The sequence below is a fragment of the Hypanus sabinus genome, chromosome 1, assembly GCF_030144855.1.
Source record: "Hypanus sabinus isolate sHypSab1 chromosome 1, sHypSab1.hap1, whole genome shotgun sequence".
NCBI classification, from domain to species: domain Eukaryota; kingdom Metazoa; phylum Chordata; class Chondrichthyes; order Myliobatiformes; family Dasyatidae; genus Hypanus; species Hypanus sabinus.
In genome coordinates, this window is record NC_082706.1 from 119,051,546 (window position 1) to 119,073,365 (window position 21,820).

Sequence of the window (21,820 nt, forward strand, 5' to 3'; positions counted from 1 at the left end):
TTGTCAATTTTCCAGTATTGTCACGTGAGCATTTCTTTGAGGTCTACTTCAGGCTATACTGTTTGTTGTCATATTTATTATTACAATGTAGAATATTTACTGTGAGCTACATGCAACAAAGGAATTACATTGGACCCTGTTGTACACTCAGTGTCACCTATTAGATAATTTGCTACACCTGCTTGATAATGCAAATATCTAATTAGCCAATCATGTGGCAGCAAATCAATATATAAATACATGAAGACATGTTCAAGAGGTTCTGTTAAGAATAAAGTTAATGCTACATTACTGGGTTGACATCATGGGGCATAACAATTCATGTCCAGCTAAAGCTATACTAAAAGACTGCTGGGAACATAATAATTCAAATTATAATAGCTTTGGATGGATGGGGGATGCAGTAGCACAAAAATATGGTCTACACGAGCTGGAATATAGCCCTAAAGTTCCATTATCTGATGTTCCTCCATGGCTCTTTACAATGCATACAGTGGATATAAATCTGCAACAACTTTTTAAAAAGTCTAAATGTGGAATCAAACTGATAGTACAAGAATATATAGACCTGCATTTTAGAAACAAATTAGTAATACTTACAGATGGATCAAAAGACCCTAGGTCTGGCCACAGAGGTATTGCAGTCTACATTCCTCAGTGCTAAACTAGCATTAGGAAAAGAACATCAAACCATTTATCAGTGTATACAACAGAATTAATGGCAATATTGAGTGCACTATCTTGGATAGAAGAAAATAATGTCAAAAAGGCTGTAATTTGTTCAGACAGTTTGTCTGCATTAATCTCTAGTAAATCAAGAAAATCAGAAAGTAGACAGGATATTTTATTGGAGGTTCTATGCAAGTTGTATGCACTGACTGACAATGGGGTAGAAGTAAGCTTCCTTTGGGTTCCTGCTCATTGTGGTGTGGAGGGTAATGAAAAAGTGGACATTATAGCTAAACAATCACTCAAATCGTCTATAATAGAGGTCCAGACCCCCCTAAGTAAAGTGGAAGTCAAAAGCATTATAAAAACACATATTGTGGAGACATGGCAGAAGCACTGGGATGAGAGTGGAACAGGGTGACAACTGTACAAAATACAAAGGCAAGTCAGATACCAAAGAATATCAGGTGGGCATAGAAAGATAGAAGTGATCATCAGTTGTTTAAGAATTGGTCACTCAAGTCTTAATTACACATTATACAAAATAGGGAAACATCCAACAGGATCGTGTGAATACTGTAATCAACCAGAAACAGTTGAACATGTATTGATTAATGTAAGAAGTATGAAAGAGAAAGAATGAAGATGATAGGAGCGCTTTAGATAAACAAAAAAAAACTGCTGTCGGTGTAGAAGACATTTTAGGTGTGAGTTCAAGAGAAATACGGACCTATATCATGAAGTATCTGAAAGACTCTGGTTTATTATATAGAATTTAGGGAATGCAATTCTTTTCATTCCTCCTGTTTATCAAACAATCCACACTCCAGTCCAGTAGGTGGCGGTAATGCACCTTAAAGCTGGTTTGCCAACCGCCATAAAACAACACAAGAAGAAGAAGAGATTCTGTTGTTGTTCAGACCAAACATCAGATTGGGGAAGAACTGTGATCTAAGTGACTTTGTGGACTGATTGTTGATGCCAAATAGGATGAATTGAACAACTGCCTGGGATTTTCGCACACAAGAGTCTCTAGACTTTACAAAGAATGGTGTGAAAAACAAACAAAAACATCGAATGAGCTGCATTTCTGTGGGTGAGTACCCCTTGGTAATGGGAGAGGTCAGAGGAAAATGGCCAGACTGGTTCAAGCTGACAAGAAGACAATAGCATGGTGTGTGGAAGAGCATCTCTGAGTGCACAGTATGTTGAACCTTGAAGTGGATGGGCTACAGCAGCAGAAGACCAGGGTCATACAGAGAACATACACTCAATGGCTTCTTTATTAGGGAACTCCTGTACCTCAGAAAAAGTATACAACAATAAATTAATTGAAATCTTGTCTTTGAACTGTCCTGCTGGGCTATTTAAGAGGGCAGGTAAATGTCAACCACATCATGGATCTGAAGTCAATACATAGGTCAGAGCAAATAAGGCAGGTTGTCTTCATCACAGAACACTAATAACCCCTCTAAAGAAAAAGCAGTAAACAGTACCGTAGGTGAGGTGGAAGAGAGTAATTTTAAACAAAGATTTTATAATTCCTGTGCAAATTAACACTATTGTATAATTCACTGGGCATATATATTGTGATATATAATAAGCAGCACTTTTTTCATCTTGTTAATATTTCATTATAATTTAAAAATTCAGAAGAAACTATTGGCTTCCCAGGTCTATATTTATCCTAATTTTACACCTAGCTGTTCAGTTGAGGTAAATCTAAGATATGAATGAATGTAGGACCAGATCATGCTGTACCTGCCTCACTGCCTAGATTCATCACTTATGATTGCTGACTGGACCTAATGTCATATGATGCAGAGGGTTGGGCTTGAAGCATTGTGCAGACCTCAGACATTATGAAGCCCCATAACCCAGAATATTGTGACAGTGTTACTATAAACTCACCGTCAATGACATTTGAATTTATTTTAAATGCCTGATAGAAATGTTTAAAACTATTCAAACACATTTAAATTATGAAACAAATACATTTGATTAAAAACATATTAAAAGCCAAAAATCATTAAAGTTAAACAATGCATACGCTTGCCTGCGCTCACCTTTACAATTAATTTTGATGTCCCCCATGTCAATTAATTTTCATCTGTCCACCAGCACTGTCTGACACAAAGCAAGAATCAGACATAGAAGGTATCTACATCCTCTCTTCCACATGTTCAACATTTCATTTCTTGAAATATCACAATTTGAAAAACCCATTTTCCAAAAGCATTCCACAAATTGTTTTTCTATGATACCCTTGCTAGTTTGGTTAGTCCAATCGATAAGAAGATTAAAATCACCCACGAAAATTACAGTTCCCTTCTAGCATGCCCTTCATATTTCCCTGTTTATCTCCGACCCACTGAGAAGTCACAGTTTGGGTGTTTATAGACAAATCCCACCTTGTCTTCCTTCCCCTACAATCTCCCATTTCTCCTATCATTTTGGGCTTAGCTTCATCCCTCCCCCTCCTGTCTTCTATCATTTCGGGTTTCATTCCAGGACAAAGGGGATGTCTTCTGTTTTTTAAAGAAAGGGGCTTCCCTTCCTCCACTATCAACTCTGCCCTCAAATGCATCTCTCCCATTTAGCACACACCTGCTCTCACCCCATCCTCCTGCCACCCCACCAGGGATAGGGCTCCTTTTGTCCTCGCCTACCACTCCACCAGTCTCCGTGTCCAATATATAATTCTCTGTAACGTCTGCCATCTCCAATGAGATCCCACCACCAAACACATCTTTCCCTCCCCCCACTTTCTGCAGGGATCGTTCCCTACGCAACCCCTTGTCCATTCTTCCCTCCCCCCATCCCTTCCCACCGATCTCCCTCTTGGCACTTTTCTTTGTAAAGGGAACAAGTGCTACACATGCCCTTACACTTCCTCCCTCACCACCATTCAGGGCCCCAGACAGTCCTTCCAGGTGAGGCGACACTTCACTTGTGAGTCTGCTGGTGTGATATACTGTGTCCGGTGCTCCCGGTGTGGCCTTCTATATATTGGTGAGACCCGACGCAGACTGGGAGACCGTTTCACTGAACACCTATTCTCTGTCCACCAGAGGAAGCAGGATCTCCCCACGGCCTCCCATTCCTATTCTGATACATCTATCCATGGCCTCCTCTACTGTCGAGATGAAGCCACACTCACGTTGGAGTAACAACACCTTATATTCTGTCTGGGTAGCCTCCAACCTGATAACATGAACATTGATTTCTCTAACTTTTATTAATTCCCCTCCTCTCCTTCTTACCCCATCCCTATTTTTTTCTCTCCCTCTTTCCCTCTATCTACTTGCCTGTTCTCCATCTTCCTCTGGTGCTCTCCTCCCACTTTCTTTCTTCCAAGGCCTTCCGTCCTATGACACTCCCCCTTCTCCAGCCTTGTATCCCTTTTGCCAATCAAGTTCCCAGCTCTTAGCTTCATCCCTCCCCCTCCTGTCCTCTTCTATCATTTTGGATCTCCCCCTCCCCCTTTCAAATCTTTTACTATCACTTTTTTCCGTTAGTCCTGACGAAGGGTCTCAGCCCAAAACGTCGACTGTTCTTCATACAGATGCTGCCTGGCCTGCTGTGTTCACCAGCATTTTGTGTGTTGTTTGAATTACCAGCATCTGCAGATTTCCTCATGTTTGCGTTCCTTCCCCTACTGTTCATTTCAACCCAAACTGATTTCACATGGTTACCCACTGCCTTTATAGCATGATCCAGCGCTGCCCTGGTATCTTGCTTCAATAACAAAACCTCTCAACCTCCTTTCAGCAAGATTACAATGAACCTGGGTGTCTTGAAAAAAATAGATGTAATTCTGAGGATAGTTGGAATGCTATACAAGTATTTTATTGGGCCAGGAAGACAACCAATACTTCTACTTACCACAGAAGAATCAGGTGTAGAGTTAGCCTGATTGGATAGGCACTGCATTTTGAAATAGTCCAGTTTAGGTTATTTTCATCATGTATAGTTTGTTACATGAGGTTACACACACAACACTCCAGATGTCTATTCATTACTACTTAAGCATATTAGTACAGGGTTCTGTTGAGGACCATGAATTAAACTGTTATATTGAATGTGTGGCACAGACCCATGTTATCTTAGATCTACAGAGGGATTTTAACAATATCATCAGATGCCAAATGCATGAGCTTATGAATTTTGAGCTGTCCATATCCACGATGAGAATGAGAATGATAGCAAGCAGGATTTCAGTTAGAAAAGAGTGACATGTGATATTTTATTATTTAACCCCATCCCTGCCTAACTAACAAAAGACCATAAGGCATAGGAGCAAAATTAGCCCATTCAGCCTGTTGAGTCTGGTCCACCACTTGCTCATGGCTGATCCATTTTCCTCTCAACCCCATTCTTCTGCCTTCTTCCTGTAACTTTTCATACCATGACTTATCAAGAATTCATCAACCTCTGCCTTAAGTACAGCCAATGACCTGGTCTCCACAGGTGGCAATGGATTCCACAGATTCACCACTCCCTAGCTGAAAAATTCCCCTTCATCTCCGTTCTGAATGAACTCTGATCCTAGACTCCCCCCACCATAGGAAATATCCTCTCTATTGAGGCCTTATTACATTCAATAGGTTTCAATGAGATCCCCCCTCATTCTTCTGAATTCCAGTGAGTACAGGCCCAGAGCGATCAAATGCTCCTCATACAAAGGCATGGTGCAATTAAATCAGAAAGCAACAATTACTGGACAGAAAGTGTTATATTTGAATGCACACAGCATACGAAATAAAATGGACAATCTTGAAATTCAGCTACAGATTGGCAAGTATGACATTGTGTCCATCTCTGAAACTTGGCTAAAGGATGGTTACCATTGGGAGCTGAACGTCTAAGGATATACGGTGTATCGGAAAGATAGGTTAGTAGTCAGAGGGGGTGGTGTGGCCTTGTCTATAAGAAATAATGTTGAATTGTTAGAAAGGGATGACATAGGATCAGAAGGTGTAGAGTCTTTATGGGCTGAGTTAAGAAATGGCAAGGGTAAAAGGACCCTAATGGCAGTTAAATACAGGCCAAACAGTAGCTAGGATTTGAATTACAAATCAGCACAGGAGATGGAAAAGGCATGTCAGAAGGGCAATGTCATGATAATCATTGGGGATTTTAACATGAAAGTGGATTGGGATACCAGGCCAGTACTGGACCTCAAGAGAGAGAATTTGTAGAATGTCTAAGAGATGGCTTTTTAGAACAGCTTGTTGTTGAGCTGTGCTGATTGGGTGTTGTGCACTGATCCAGAGATGATAAGAGACCTTGAGGTTAAGGAATCCTTAGGGAACAGTGATCACAATATGATTGAGTTCACTTTGAAATTTGAAGAGAAACAAAATTCCGGTGTGTCGGTATTTCAGTGGAATAAAGCAAATTACAATGGCATGAAAGAGGAACTGGCCGAAGTTGACTGGAAAGGGACACTAGCAAGAAGGACAGCAGAGCAGCAATGACTGGAGTTTCTGCAAAAAATGAGGGAAGTGCAAGATAGATATATTCAAAATAAGAAGAAATTTTCGAATGGAAGAAGGACACTACTATGGCTGACAAGTGAAGTTGGAGCCAAAGTAAAAGCAAAAGAGAGGGCATACAAGGAAGCCAACACTATTGGGAAGATAGAGGAGTAGGAAGCTTTTAAATACTTGCAGAAGGAAACTAAGAAGTTCATGAGGAAGGAAAAAGTTGAATTATGAAATGAAGCTAGCAACTAATATCAAAGAAGATACTAAAAGCTTTTTTATGTATATAAAGGGTAAAAGAGAGTTGTGGGTAGATATAGGACCAATAGAAAATGATGCTGCAGATATTGTAATGTGAGACACAGAGGTGGCAGAGGAAATGAATGTGAATTTTCCATCAGTCTTCACAGTGGAAGACATCAGCAGTATACCCGACATTCAAGAGTGTCAGGAAAGTGAAGTATGTTCAGTGAAAGTTACAAGCTCAGGAAGCTTAGTGGTCTGAGGGTGGATAAATCTCCTGGATCTGATGGAATGCACTCTCAGCTTCTGAAGGAAGTAGCTGGAGAGATTGCGAAGGCATTAACGATGATCTTTCAAGAATCAATAGATTCTGGCATTGTACTGGATGACTGGAAAATTACAAATGTTACTCCGCTATTTAAGAAGGATGGGATGCAGCAGAAAGGAAGCTATAGATCTGTTAGCCTGACATCAGTGGTTGGGAAGTTGTTGGAATCGATTGTTAGGGATGAAATTATGGAGTAACTGGAGGCACAGGACAAGATAGACCAAAGCCTGCATGGTTTCCTGAAAGGAAAGTCCTGCCTGACTAAACTACTGCAATTTTTTGAGGAAATTACAAGCAGGGTAGACAAAGGAGATGGAGTAGATGTGGTGTACTTAGATCTTCAGAAGGCCTTTGACAAGGTGCCACACATGAGGCTGCTTAGCAAGTTAAGACCCCATGGAATTACAAGGGAGTTACTAGCATGGGTGGAGCATTGGCTAATCAGCAGAAAACAGACAGTAGGAATAAAGGTATCCTATTCTGGCTGGCTGCCAGTTACCAGTGGAATTCCACAGGGGTCAGTGTTGTGACCCCTGCTTTTTATGATGTATCTCAATGATTTGGACTATGAGATTAATGGATTTGTGGCTAAGTTTGCTGATGATACAAAGATACATGGAGGAGCAGGTAGTGTTGAGGAAACAGAGAGCATGCAGAAGGATTCAGATAGATTAGGGCAATGGGGAAAGAAGTGGCAAATGAAATACAGTGTTGGAAAGTGTGTTGTCATGTACTTTGGTGGAAGAACTAAATGGACAGAGTGTTATTTAGATGGGGAGAGAATTCAAAATGCAGAGATGCAAAGGGACTTGGGAGTCCTTGTGCAGGGTATCCTAAAGGTTAACCTCCAGGTTGAGTTGGTAGTGTAGAAGGCGAATGCAATATTGGCATTCATTTCTAGAGGTATAGAATATAAGAGCAGGGATGTGATGCTGAGGCTCTGCAAGGCATTTGTGAGACCACACTTGGAGTACTGTGTGCAGTTTTGGGCTCCTTATTTTAGAAAGGATATACTGACATTGGAGAAGGTTCAGAGAAGATTCATGAGAATGATTCCAGGAATGAAAGGGTTACCATATGAGCAACATCTGGCAGCTCTTGGGCTGTATTCCCTGGAGTTCAGGAGAATGAGGGGAAATCTCATGGAAACATTCCAAATGTTAAAAGGCCCGAACAGATTAGATATGGCAAAGTTATTTCCCATGGTAGGGGAGTCTAGGACAAGAGGGCACGACTTCAGGATTGAAGGACGTCCATTTAGAGCAGTGATGCGGAGAAATTACTTTAGACAGAGGATTGTAAATCTGTGGAATTTGTTGACATGAGTGGCTGTGGAGGCCAAGTCATTGGGTGCATTTAAGGCAGAGATAGATATGTTCTTGATTAGCCAAGGCATCAAAGGGTATGGGGTGAAGGCAGGGGAGTGGGGATGACTGGAAGAATTGGATCAGCCCATGATTGAATGGTGGAGCAGACTCGATGGGTCGAATAGCCTACTTCCTTTTCCATATCTTAGGGTCTTAGGTGATAAGCATTTCAATCCCAAAATCATTTTTGTGAATCTCCATTGAACCTTCTCCAATGTCAGCACATCCTTTCTTAGATAAGGGGACCAACACTACTCACAACAATCCAAATGAGGCCTTGTCAATGCCTTCCTCCAGAATTCCCACATCTCACACAACGAACACAACTAACAGATGAAGAAGAAACTTAGCAGAAACATACCTCCTTAGTTATCTACCTTTCCTCTTCTCTTAATCCCGATTTGATTGGGTGGCTGGAAAAAGAGTGAAAGCCTGTGAACTCTCTTTTTTAAATTTCACTCATGGACTTGTGACTAGCTTCTCTCTTGCTTCTGATTTGGCCACTGGAAAAATGCTGAAAACCTGCAAATGCCCCCTTGAAAATCTCACTCATGGACCTGTGAGTTGCTCTCAATTCATTTGGGACACCAGACATGCTTGAAATTGTTTCACATCCCCTTATCCCATCCAATCAATGTTAAATTTTGTTTTAAAGAAATACTTCTGCATTAATAATGTATTGACAGCACAACACTTGTCACTCATGCTCTATATTTTATACACATAAATGTACATGCTTAAATAATCACGTTCATAATCATACTACAATCACGTTCAAGGAGTAGCTCCATGAGTTTCATCGGAAAAAAAAAACAACCCAATCCGTGATAAACAGAAGGAACTATACTGTTGAAGTGATCTTCCTTCGCAGATCAATATTCTTTAAGTTGTTTCAAATCTCACAAAGTACAATAATAAAGCAAGCTTTAAAAAAATAACTTAACAGTTACACCACAATTTCCATCTGCATGTAAAACTCTTATGTTTCTAACATTTCAAATCAGTTATGTCAGGAGGCAATGACAGAGAGTGAACAGGAAGATTGAATACAGTGCTGAGCATCAGCAAACCCATTCAATGGTTAAAGCTCCATGCTTAATCTGTCTCTGAATATCATACGAAAATAAAAGGAAATAATTTTATTACTATGTCTACCATTTACTTTATCCAACATAGATATTTAAAATAGGTTGATAAAAATGCAAAGATGAGGTATATTTTCTCAGGTATTGTCTAAAACTTGTATATATAGGGAAGAAACAATGGAGGGGTGGGGTAGTCGAGAGCAGCTTTAAGGACTTCGGAATCATTATTAAAAGTTTATTTGAGTCAAAGAGGACAATGGAAACCAGAACAATTAAGTCAAAGAAACAAAGGTAAGTACAAGCACAAAATATTCATAACATTGTAACACAGAATTCTATCACAGAATTAATCTGTGAAGAGCACTGTTCATTGACAACTGTCCTGTGTCTACAAATCAACTGCAAATCAAACAAGAAATGGAACCAGTCCACTTATAAAGCCAGGTCAAACTTGGAAACATATAAAAAAATGTCATCTTTCACTCTAATGAGAAAGACATTCAATGAGTCATGCAATAAAAAGACTCAACAACACACCAGTCAGTTGCTCCCAACAGCAAAAGAGGAACATTGGCTTACAAGTCTTTCTTGTGGTGCTGGGCTACTGAAAACAACATCAAAAGATGCATGACATAGGAGATTGCACAGAATATGGTTTTTTGTTAATCCATTTTTGGAAAACTTACTCACTACTTGCGTATTTTGTAGCATAATACTTACACACAAAAGATGTGAATGTGCCCTATACATAAAAGCTTTCATTTAGGGTTGATATGAAATTTGGATTTTCTTTAGGAGAATTATGTCACCTTTAAGAGCTTTATATCTTGAAAGGCATTCATAGTTCTATTTATGTTGCCTCAATAATACACACATTTGACTGTCAATTTATCCAATCCAAGTAAGTTAATTAAAGTATAATTCTTCTAATTGTAAATTTAGATCTATTTTGTTTTATTATATTCCACTGGGTAGGCATTAGCACAGCCTTGTACATCACTAAATCAGTTATCCAGGTGTTAAAATTTCCTAAAAGAAAAAAAAATTGGATTTCTGAAAGGTTATCAGCTGCTATTTCTGGGAATTCAATCAAGGATATCAATTATTTATCTAAGATCAATTCATACTGTTGAATATTTTTACTTAGGTAATTATTTAAAAACTATGAATATATTTAAAATGTGACTATAATATTTAGTTTTATCAATATTTTTCCACCATACCATTGGCCCATTCCCAGGAATCTGATGGACACTTGGCTGCTTATCAGTTTTATACCCAGTCTGTTATTACTCTATATACCCAGTCTGTTATTACTCTACCATGACTTCTGTTACAATTCATGCTACAACCACCTTCTTGCTACAAGTTAGAATACAGTAACATTTCAGTATACCTTCTAGATCACTTTGGACGATGCTGTGGCAGCTATGTGTGTAGAGATATTATTTATGGAATATTTGCAATTCTTTTTCATGATATCTCAGTAATAAATAAGCCTATGCCATACTCATTCAACTGCCATATCACGTGAAGTAACATCAAATTAGATATATTGGACTGGGAATCTCCTAAATGTTAAAAATTTCAAATGGCAATTGTGCATTACTTAATATTTAAAATTGTAAATCAAATTAATAGAGTTTAAAAAAACATATTAATGGCACATAAAGTATTATCAAGAATCTAGGTCACTTCAAGACAGGAAGGGTTTCTGGCTAGAACTTCCTGATGTAATGGAAGATATAGATGGGTATAGCTCAAAACCACTTGCCCAGGAATCCATTATTTATTCCCTTGATTCACTCTGTTGTTGAACCCTAAATGTTAAATGTGCTGACTGAATAGTTGCCCGAAGGCTCAATATTTAAAGCAGGGCATATGTTAAGAAGCACATTTGCATTTTTGTATGCCTCCAATGAGTTCTTGAATCAGGTTGTTGGTGAGTGGTGCTAAGGGCAGAGCACCATTCTAGTTATGTGGAGGAAATGGACTGGAAAGGATTAGCCAAATTACTTATATTTCATGTTACCTATTTAAGATATGGTGTGAGGTGTTTCAAAATGATTAATTAAATAATAAAATCTGTAATATTTGTTCAAAATGCATTTGTTTTTGTGTCTATCTTTCTGAATACTAATATTATTCTTTGATTTTAAAAAAACTGTTTACATGAACTTGATCTCTAAATACATAGTTAAGCAGCGAGCCACATAGACCCCATCTGTCCTGAGAAAATGAATCTCAAATGAGATATATTAAGAGTGAAACAATATGTAATTGGTTATAAAGGGCAAGAGAAATAAATCACACTATTTTGTGTGGAATATATTTAAAGGCAGGATTGTGTTTGGCTAACCTGCTCACATGTGTAGAATGGATGCCAGAATGCTCTTGGCCTTAAGATGATCAATGGCACTGTATGGATTAAGTGGACTAGAAATAGATCAAGGCCACATCTTGCTGCCATACCTTGAAACCTAAAAGCTTATAGCAAATTGCACTTCATCAACATTTTGCTGGTGAGCAGTGGATGGTATTTGGGGAAAGGCAGCTTGCTGATGTTGATGCAGAACAATTTAAACTATCTATTCATGTAGAACAGCTATGTACCCAGGACAAATATTATTTCTCTTTGTTTAAAATAACATATTTACATTTTTTAAAATTACTGCCTCCTGCAGTCCAATTAGGAAACAAATAACTGCTTGGATCATTAAGCCTCTCACCTAAAATTCAAGTGAATGAATATTCAATGACTCTTGCTGATACATAGCTGCTGTAATGCATTTATAAAGATCTGGCACACAATCTGTTCTTTCTTTCCCAATTCAAAGAGAAGAAATGAGGAGCAACTTTTTGCTCATCCAAATGCTTGGAAAAAAAGGGAAATAAAGTGACAGTGTGAAGATGAACAGGATGGCTGGTTTGGGAAATGGATATAAAAAGCATATGCTTTGACATTTATCCCTGCTGAATGTGTTATATAGTCAATGTCAACACATTGTACTCTGCCTTTAGAATTCAGTTTCATTGACATTATTCAAATAAATTTTAGAGTGAGAACATAATGTGTGGATGATGCTGTATAACATATTTAGTGCTACTGATCAGAAATGAATGTCTAGGTGCAAAGGGCTGGATGCTCTTTTGAAGTGGAGGTTTGATGGATAACCTTTTAGGGTGAGTGGAAGAGGTATTTTCTTTTAAATATTTCATGTGGAATTCAACACATTTGGTGATACTTCTACTTCATATACTATATATTCATAACACTGAAATCAAGCACAACTGAATAATCCAGAAATAGTAAATTGCACCATAATATGTCACATGAGATTGTTGTGTAGTAGAGATGAAAATCTGGTGGAAAATAGCTGCAGAATTGGGAAATGTGTGTAGTTAGAAAGCTTTAAAACCACACAGTTAAGTCACAATTAAGAGCTGGTGCAGATCTTCAGAAGGAAGATTTGTGTGCTTAATGGCTAGGATCCAGTCGAAATCTCCAGTGGAAGAAGAGGAACTTGCATCAAAGCACACCTGGCCAGCAGCAAGTGTATTTGGAGTGATCTTTGTTTAGGCTGCTAATTGTTATCGTATTTCAAGCCAAACAGCCTCAATCCTTCAAATTTTTAAAATTCTTTGCATCTTGATTTAAGGTCCTTTTTGATTGGATGGCCGACTGGCGAGGCTTGCATAGAGAGCACACTGTGCCAGGTCACAAACTCCATTCTGCCCAGGGGGTCCCTGTGTGCCAGCAATGCCAGGTTGGCCGGGCTCTCCTTGTGGTCCTGGAATACCAGGCAGTCCATCTTTTCCATAGCCAGGCGTTCCAGCGATGCCTATAATTATGAAATACAACTTATAATTGCAGGTTATTTCAGATGTGTGAAGGTTTGAACAAAAGGAAGATTATGCATTTTTAAGTATGAGGGGTGATTGATAAGTTCGTGGCCTAGGATAGAAGGAGTCAATTTTAGAAAACCTAGCACTTTGATTTTTTAACATAGTCGCCTCCTATATTTACACACTTAGTCCAGCGGTCATGGAGCTTACATTTCTTAGACCTCCAGAAAGTGTCCACAGCAAGGGTGATTGATAAGTTTGTGGCCTAAGGTAGAAGGAGATGAGTTGTACAGCTCTTGTTACATGCGCATGCAGATCAACTCTTTGAGTGATTATGCAGAAAATTTGAAGTTAATAACTCACTCAAAGAGTTGATCTGCATGTGCATGTAACAAGAGCTGTACAACTCATCTCCTTCTACCTTAGGCTACAAACTTATCAATCACCCCTGATGAGTTAATTTTCATTCAAAAATAATCCAGTACTTTTGTCAGACCATAGTGTTCTGCTTATGAGTATTATCAGAGGTATTTAAACAGTGAAATGCCTGCAAAGGAGATATATTTAAAGTATATTTAAAACACAAGTTGGTGGCATCTTATTAGTAAGCATGTCAATGGCTATGGGGAGAAGGCAGGAGAATGTGGTCGAGAGAGAAAATAAATCAGCCATGATTGGCTTAATTCTGCTCTTATGTTTTATGATCTCATGGAGATTCACATGATGCTCCCCAGAGTGAATTTGCTTCTGGAAAATCACAGTGTAACTTAATGAAGTCCCTCGCTGACCATCAAGAATTCACTTACATTAACTTTGCACTAATCATACCTTATTCTCCCATTACCTTCAAACCCCACATTAAGTTTTGCAACACACATTGCCTAAAAAAGCAGAACCACAATCCTAATTTCAATTAATATAATTTCCACTAATTTTTAAACCATAGTTACAATATGTTACAACTTTAAAGAAATAGAAGAATGTGTTTCTTACCCGGAGGGCCTGGCAGACCAGGATCACCCCTCTGTCCAATGCCCATTGCTCCTGGTTCACCTTTTTCACCTTTATCACCTGAACATAACATTGAAGCACTTATAACAAGGTAGAGGTGAGAGATAAGATGTCAAGGATGTGTTTGTGAAAAAGATAGATTATGTAAAGCAAATCAAATTTGCTACATTGATGGATCTCTTAATGTTTCACCAATACAAGAATATTCAAAAATAGGAGCAAGAGCAGACCAGTTGGAATTCTAAGCCTGCCACAACATTCAATATGATTAGCCCTTGGTCTCCTCTCCACTTCTGCATCAATCCCCCACAAATCTCAATTCCTTGATCTTTCACAACTTTATCTACTTCCCCTGTAAGTACCCCACTGATCTAGAATTCCAAAGAATCACCACTCTCAATTTTAAATGATTGCGCCCTAATCTTGTAGCTTTTTCATTATGTTCAAGATACACCCACTAGTGGAAGCATTTCAACATCTACCTTGACATGCTTCAGAAGGATGTTATATATTTCAATCCTACTAGACTATACATCTTATTTCTTTAGCTGCTTATAACTCTCGCCTCCAGGAATTAGCTCCTTGAATCCCCTTTGGACAGCCTCAATACATTTTTTTTCTTAAATAAGCAGACCAAAATTATCCACAGTAGTCTTGCTGTATTATCACCAGTACTCTCTACAATAGCATTAACAATCTCCTTCAGTATTTCTGAACTCCAGTTCTCTTCAATATAAGTAAATGTGCTATTTGCCTTCCAACTACTTGCTGTAGTTGCCTGCCAACCTTTTGCAGTTCTTACACAAGAAAACCTAAACCCATTTGTACTTCACTCATCCACAATCTCTCGGAATAATAAGATGCCTTTAGATTCTTCTTACTAAAATGCACAACTTTACATTTTCCCACATTAAGCATCATGTACCATTTGTTTGCTCATTCATTTAATGTTTCTATATCCAGTTGCAGCATCCTTTTATTCTCATCACAACATGCCCTCCTGCCTATTTTCAAGTCATCGGCAAACCAGGACACTTTAAATACTGCCCCTTCTTTTAGGTTATTAACATAAATTATAAATCATTCAAGGCCAAGAACTGATCCTCAGGGTTCTTTACTAATTACATATGTCCAGCCCGAAACATACTGAATCTCTGTTTACATTAGATAACCTATTTTGCTTAATACCTCAAGTGCAACAGCCCTTACAAAACACCAAGTCAAGTGACTTTTGATTTCTCTTAAATATATTAATTTCTCTTAATTGACTCTGTCACATCTCAAAGATTTTTAGCAAATTTGTTAAACATGATTAACCAATTTTAAAACCATATTGACCTGGTTTAATTGCATTAAAGCTCACCTTCTTCTTCCTTAATTATAGACTCCAACATTTTACTTACAACAGATGTTAGGCTAATAAAGTTCAAGTTCAAAGTACATTTATTATCAAAGTACAAATACTATATGTCCCCACAAACAATATTGAGACTCGTTTCTTTGTGGTCATTCAAAGTACAATAGAATCAATGAAAGACCACACTCTGCAGGATGGACCAACAACCAATGAGCAAAAGACACCAAAGAGTGAAAATACAAAAGAAAAAAAATTAACAATAAATAGGCAATACATATTGAGAACATGATATAGAGAGTCCTTGAAAGGGAGTCCGTATGTTGTTGGAACATTTCAGTGATGGGGCGAGTGAAATTATCTGCACTGATTCGACAGCCTGATGGTTGAGGGGTAATAACTGTTTCTGAACCTGGTGGTATGAATCCTGATGCTCCTATATCTTCTTCCTGATGGCAGTAGCAAGAATTATGGCCTCGATGGTAGGGATCCTTGATGATGGATTCTGCTTTCCTATGACAGTGCTCCGTGTAGATGTTCTCAAAGGTGGGGAAGCTTTACCTATGATGGACTGGACTATACACAGTACTTATTGCAGACTTTTCCATTCAAGGGAATTGGTGTTTCCATACCAGGCTGTGATGCAACCAATCAACAGACCCTACCTACAGTTTTCTGATTTCTATCCACCCTCCTTTGAACAAAGGAATCACATCTGTGGTTTTCCAATTTGTGTTTTTCTACATTCAGTGAGTTCTGAAAATAATCAATCAGTGGTTCCACCATCTCTGCAGCCATGTCCTTTAAAGCCCTTGGGTGTAAGTTATGAGGATCTGGCTGTTTGTCAACTTCTAGGTCCGCTAGTTTTTCTAAGGCCTTGCCCTTTGTGGTAGTTCTTTTACAATATTTGAAACGTCTGTCAGAACTATTTGAAATATTTGCAGTGTTGTGAAGATTGCTGTGAAATATTGATTTAATTTATTTATTGTTTCCTTGTTTCATGTTATTGCATAGTCTCCAGGGGTCCCACACTTGCTCTTGCTATCCATTTCCTTTTGATACATTCATAGAAGTCTGTGCCTTTTTATATTACTTATCAGTTTTTTGTCATAATCATTCTTCTCCCTGCCATAGTGACAGCTGTTTTTAAAGGGGACACTAAATTAGTCCCACAGCTTTGTTCTTTCTTCATGGCTCTGAAATTTTTTCATTGCTCTTCATTTTTTTTACTATATGAAAAAAAAATCTTTTTGGAATGTTGCAACTGAATTTGCTTCTCGATCCTTTGAGACATTGGAACTGGGATCAAAATAATTGCCCTCTTTACTGCCATTACAAGGCCAACCTTAGGCTAGAAGAGCAACATCTCATATTCCATCCAGGTAGCCTCCAAACTGATGGCATGAATATCGGTATCTTTAATTTCCAGTAATTTCTCCAGCCTCCCCATATCTCTTTTTCCATTCCTCATTCTAGTTACTCCATCTCTTCTTCTTAACTGCCTATCACTTCCCTCTGGTTCCCTTCCTCCTTCCCTTTCTTCACTGGTCTGCTGTCTTATCCTGTTAGATTTCTTCTTTTGCAGCCCCTCACCACCTATCATCTCCTAGCCTCTCATTTCACCCCTTCCCCACCCATCCAGCTTCCCCCTCAACAACACACACAAAATGCTGGTGGAACACAGCAGACCAGGCAGCATCTATAGGGAGAAGCGCCGTTGACGTCTTGGCCCGAAACGTTGACAGCACTTCTCCCTATAGATGCTGCCTGGCCTGCTGTGTTCCACCAGCATTTTGTGTGTGTTGCTGTTTGAATTTCCAGCATCTGCAGATTTTCTCAAGCTTCCCTCTCATCGGGTTTCACCTAACACCTACCAGCTTTTACTCTTTCCTCTCCCTCAATGTCTTGTTCTGGATTCTGACACCTTCTTTTCCAATCCTGAAGAAGGTCTCAGCCCGAAATTGTGACTGTTTATTTCTCTCCATAGATACTGCCTGACCTGTTGATTTCTTTCAGCATTTTATCTGTGTTGCTCTGGATTTCCAGTGCCTGCAGAATTTCTTGTGTTTATGATTTGCTGTATCAAAATGATGTCTGCAGTGAGCACATTCACCTCATAGCCGAATAGAAAGTCGTAATGTGAACGATGAGATAAATGTGTTAGAATTTGTAAGTCATAGTCTTAATCATTTCACAATACCAAAAAATGATTATTAAGTAAATCAGGATTTTTCTCATAAAACTGGTTCAATCAAGGGACTTTGAATAAGTTCTACTAAAAATCATGGTTTAAAATGAAGCATGTCTGTACCTTTTGGACCTACTGGTCCTCTGGCTCCCTCTAGACCTTGTTCTCCGGGTGGGCCGGGCTCTCCTGGAACACCAGGTCTCCCTGGAAATCCATCATTCCCTCGTGGACCAGGAGGCCCTGGCTTTCCAGGTGCTGGCTTAGTGGAAGCTGGTTGAAACTGAGACATGAGATAGGACAACCGAGCTGAAAACAAAATGAACAAAGTATTTTTTAAATAACTCAATGACATAGCAAAAGCATTTTCACATTTATTTTTATTTTAAACAATGTTTCTGCAGTTTAATTTATCATTGTCTGCAGGAGGTATATTGACACATGCAGTCTAGTTGCAGAACTGTAGATTTGATCATCACATCCACAGAGTTTATACCAACAAAAAATTTAAAAATGCCAGCAAAACTCAGTAGATCGGCCAACATCTGTGGGGAAAGAAACTGAGTTAACATTTTAACCAAAATTTTAATCGAAACCAAAATTAAAAATCAAATTAATTTGCAGGGAAGATGGAGAGGTAGAGAGAACAAATGGAATCAATGTGGTTATCTGGGCACCAAAACAGATTGAATAATACAAGTGACAGTGGCATTCACTGAAAGAAGACAGTGAAGAAATCTTAATCATAATGTATCCGGAATTTTCTCCGGTTGTTTCAGATTTCCAGCATATGTGATTTTATTTCTGTAAATGGAATGTGTTTGAAACAATGTTACTCAAATTATTAGAAAGAGTATCATTTCCCAGCTATATCACTGTTATTGTCTGATTCATAATCTTTCTCTCTCCCTCTCTCATGACTAAACTGAAATCACTACTCAGAGTTTAATATCATGTTGAGGGAACATAAATTTCACGGAAATTAACAATGGAATTAAATAGTATTCAAGTGGTTTATTACATTTTAATCCTTATTAAATTCAGAACAATTTTTCAGTAATGTTTTTATAAGCAATTTAGCTCACAAATGTTTCCACCTTACTAGCCCCATCTGTAAACAAAGGAAATAGTCAACAGGTCAGGCAGCATCTGTGAAGAAAGCAAATGTGCTTTGTGGCGTTCATCCTATCGAAAATCTAAGCTTGAACAATTGTTCTTCTGATGATGCACTTTGAGTGTAAACATTTTCAGACTTTGTTTCAGATTTGTACAGAATGCTCTGTATGTATTTGGAGAATTCAGTTCCCTTTTGAGATTTACATTCCAGTCTAACCCTCAGAAATGCACACTAATTGTTTTTGCTTTTAAAAATTTATTTTTCTTCTATGTGCTTTAAAATGATAAATTCTTTTGAAATGATAGGATTGTTTTGAACCCAATAGTTTAGGCAATTGAGGGTGCCCAAACACAATTACAATAATTAGAGAAAGAAAAAATTCTCCTTATTGCTTGAGACTAGGTTGAAAGTTGGCACCAGGCTTCTACTCTTAAGCAAGTGGAGCACAGTAATTACAGAAATATGCAGTGCAACCTACCATCAAGCTGCTTCGATAACTCTTCCCTTATAAGTCTTCTCAAATACTCAGATGAAGGTGGCTCACCCTAAGGAAAACATCACCATGATATGTCACTGTCTAGTCAGAGAGGAAGTTCTGCAAATCTGTTCATCTGACATGATTTTTGCCATCTGACATTAGATGCCAGGAGGCAAGACAAGAAATTTTAAATAAACAGAAAATATGTAAAAAGGCACACATCTAAATTCTTTCCTTTACCTCTCGTGTGCTAGTGGTTTGATTGCACTAAATAACTCTTTATTTTCCAAAATTATCAAGTCCAAGATAGGAAACAAGGAGGACTGAAAATTAAGTAGAGTTCCAACTCTCTGGTTAGGGCAGTGTACAAGACTACAAGAATGTTGACAGGAATGAAAGATTGTAGCCATAAGGAAAGATTCCATTACTTTGGAAAAGAAGTACTTGCAGGGAGACTTCACTAAGATATACAAAATGATAAGAGGCCCAGATCGAAAAAAATAAGAAGGGACAGTTTCCCTTAGCAGACCAGTTAAAAAAAAAATGTAATATAGATTTAGAGGAATATCTGTAAGGGCTTTTTCGCTTAATGGGTAGCAGGGTCTGAAAGAGTAGCAGAAGCAGAAGCCCTCTTCACGTTAGGAGGTATCACGGATGTGTAGAGGTTAGCATGACGTTAATACAGCTCAGTGGAAACAGCTTGGAATTCAGTTCCAGCACAATTCCGAATGGAGTTTGTACATTCTCCCCGTGACTGTGCGTTTCTTCTTGGTGCCTCCCACACTCCAAAGACATATTGGTTAGCAAGTTAATTGGTCATTATAAATTGTCCTGTGATTGGGCTATGGTTAAACAGGTGGGTTGCTGGGCAGCGTGTCTCATTGGGACAAAAAGGCATGTTTGACAACTGTATCTCCAAATAAAATTAAAAATTGTATAAATAACTACATGGACATATACTTAAAGAGCAGCAGGTCTTGTACTGAATGATTCAGATTAGCTGATTGCCATTTACATCATTGTGTTTTGAAATTCCTTGCTCATGAGAAGCTCACAGAATAACCAGTAGATGGTAAGAATATATACAACAGGTGTGATACAGCGGAATGGCACAAAGATTGTAAAGCAAAAGGTCACTGGGTAACGGTTGAAGGCAGAAATCCTGTTAATTTCCCCACCCACACCTCCTTTATCTAGTCATCAGTTGAATTGGCCATTCTGCCGGAGGGTAGTGATTTGACGGAACATGGCTATAGATGGCTGTGGAGGCCGTTAATGGGAATATTAAAGGCAGATAATGACAGGTTCTTGATTAGTTAGGGGGTGAAGAGGTACAGTGAGAAGGCTGGAGAATGGGTTGAAAATCAGCTATGACTGAATAGTGGAGAAGACTCTATGGGCTGAAAGGCCTAATTCTGCTTCTACATATTCTGATTGTATGGTGTAGTGTTTCCAAGTCTGAAGCAATCTTTTTCATTTCTTGACACCTCTAACTGACTGTGATAACAAGGTTGATAATCACTTTTCAGTTACTTACTCTTTCCCCAGGTAAGCCAGGAGAACCTGGTTGACCTGGTGGGCCAGTTGGACCTCGTTCTCCAGGAGGCCCAGTTGGACCCATTATCCCAGTATGTCCTTTTATTCCTGGGAAGCCTGGATCACCAGAACGTCCTTTCTCACCCTGGTTTCCTTTTTCACCTTTAAAACCCCGGTCGCCCTGCTCAAAGCAAGAGAATCATAATGAAGCAGTAATAACACCCTTCAAAAGTAAAGAACTTTTTTTTGACATTTTCATCATTTTTTCCTCTTTCAGAAAAACGTATTTAACAAGTTATTTGCCAAACTTAAATAACAGTCTGTTTCATGAACTTGATTGGAAGATTCACACTGATCTCAATTTCTAATAAAATCATAAATGCATCAAGTTGGAAGATAAATAAAGGAAACATTATCATGATAACTCAATATATTTCAGAGCAAGTATACTGCTTATTAAAGTATTGTTAACTACCTCTACTGGTGTCAGTTGAGGTATGAATTAAATTTAGATCTATTAAGAAGTTAACCAATCATGGGCAGGGATCTGGAAATACAAATTTTTTTTGTTAGTGCCTTTTGCTGTTGACACCTTTTACAGAATCTGACACTGTTTTCTGTTAATTCCAATGGATTGAAAATGGATCAAAATTAAACTACTAGAAGTGCTCAGTGAGTCAAACAGCAGCTGTGGAAGGAAAGAAATGGTCAACATTTCAGATTGAGACCTTGCATTAGGAATGAAAAATTAACGGTTTTGTATATAGCGAGTTTTATTCCGGTCATATTTTCTCATCTACATTCAGTTTAGTTGGTGCACAATCCCAGAAGTTAATTACAGAAATCTTTGCCCAGGCCTTGAGCCAACAGACTTTGCATCTACTTGTTTATTAAAACTGACTTGAATGTCACCTTGATATTTTGAGGAATAAGTACACTGACACAGTACTTAGCAAATAAGTTTTTGTCTGATAGTTGGTCTTTATGGAATTGGCTTTGACTATACAATGGAAATAACACATCTTTATTTTGATGTTTTTATATTGATCATTCTCATTGGAGGGGCTCTTTGATAAGACCCATCATTTTATTTAGTACTCAGAAAGTGTTAAAAT

At 38.4% G+C, this 21,820-nt stretch overlaps 1 protein-coding gene across 1 annotated transcript in view; it reads right to left on the minus strand.

Annotated features, from left to right (window-relative positions):
* Positions 1-8,811: 8,811 nt before the first annotated feature.
* The window catches only part of col22a1 (collagen, type XXII, alpha 1), a 256,846-nt gene continuing 243,837 nt past the window's right edge, over positions 8,812-21,820 (minus strand). The window contains exons 60-64 of the mRNA XM_059988289.1: positions 20,707-20,886; positions 19,170-19,236; positions 17,701-17,883; positions 14,018-14,095; positions 8,812-13,020 (exon numbers count right to left, since the gene is read on the minus strand). Coding sequence (XP_059844272.1) covers positions 12,833-13,020; positions 14,018-14,095; positions 17,701-17,883; positions 19,170-19,236; positions 20,707-20,886 — 696 coding nt within the window. The 3' untranslated portion in view covers positions 8,812-12,832. The remainder of the gene's footprint in view (positions 13,021-14,017; positions 14,096-17,700; positions 17,884-19,169; positions 19,237-20,706; positions 20,887-21,820) is intronic.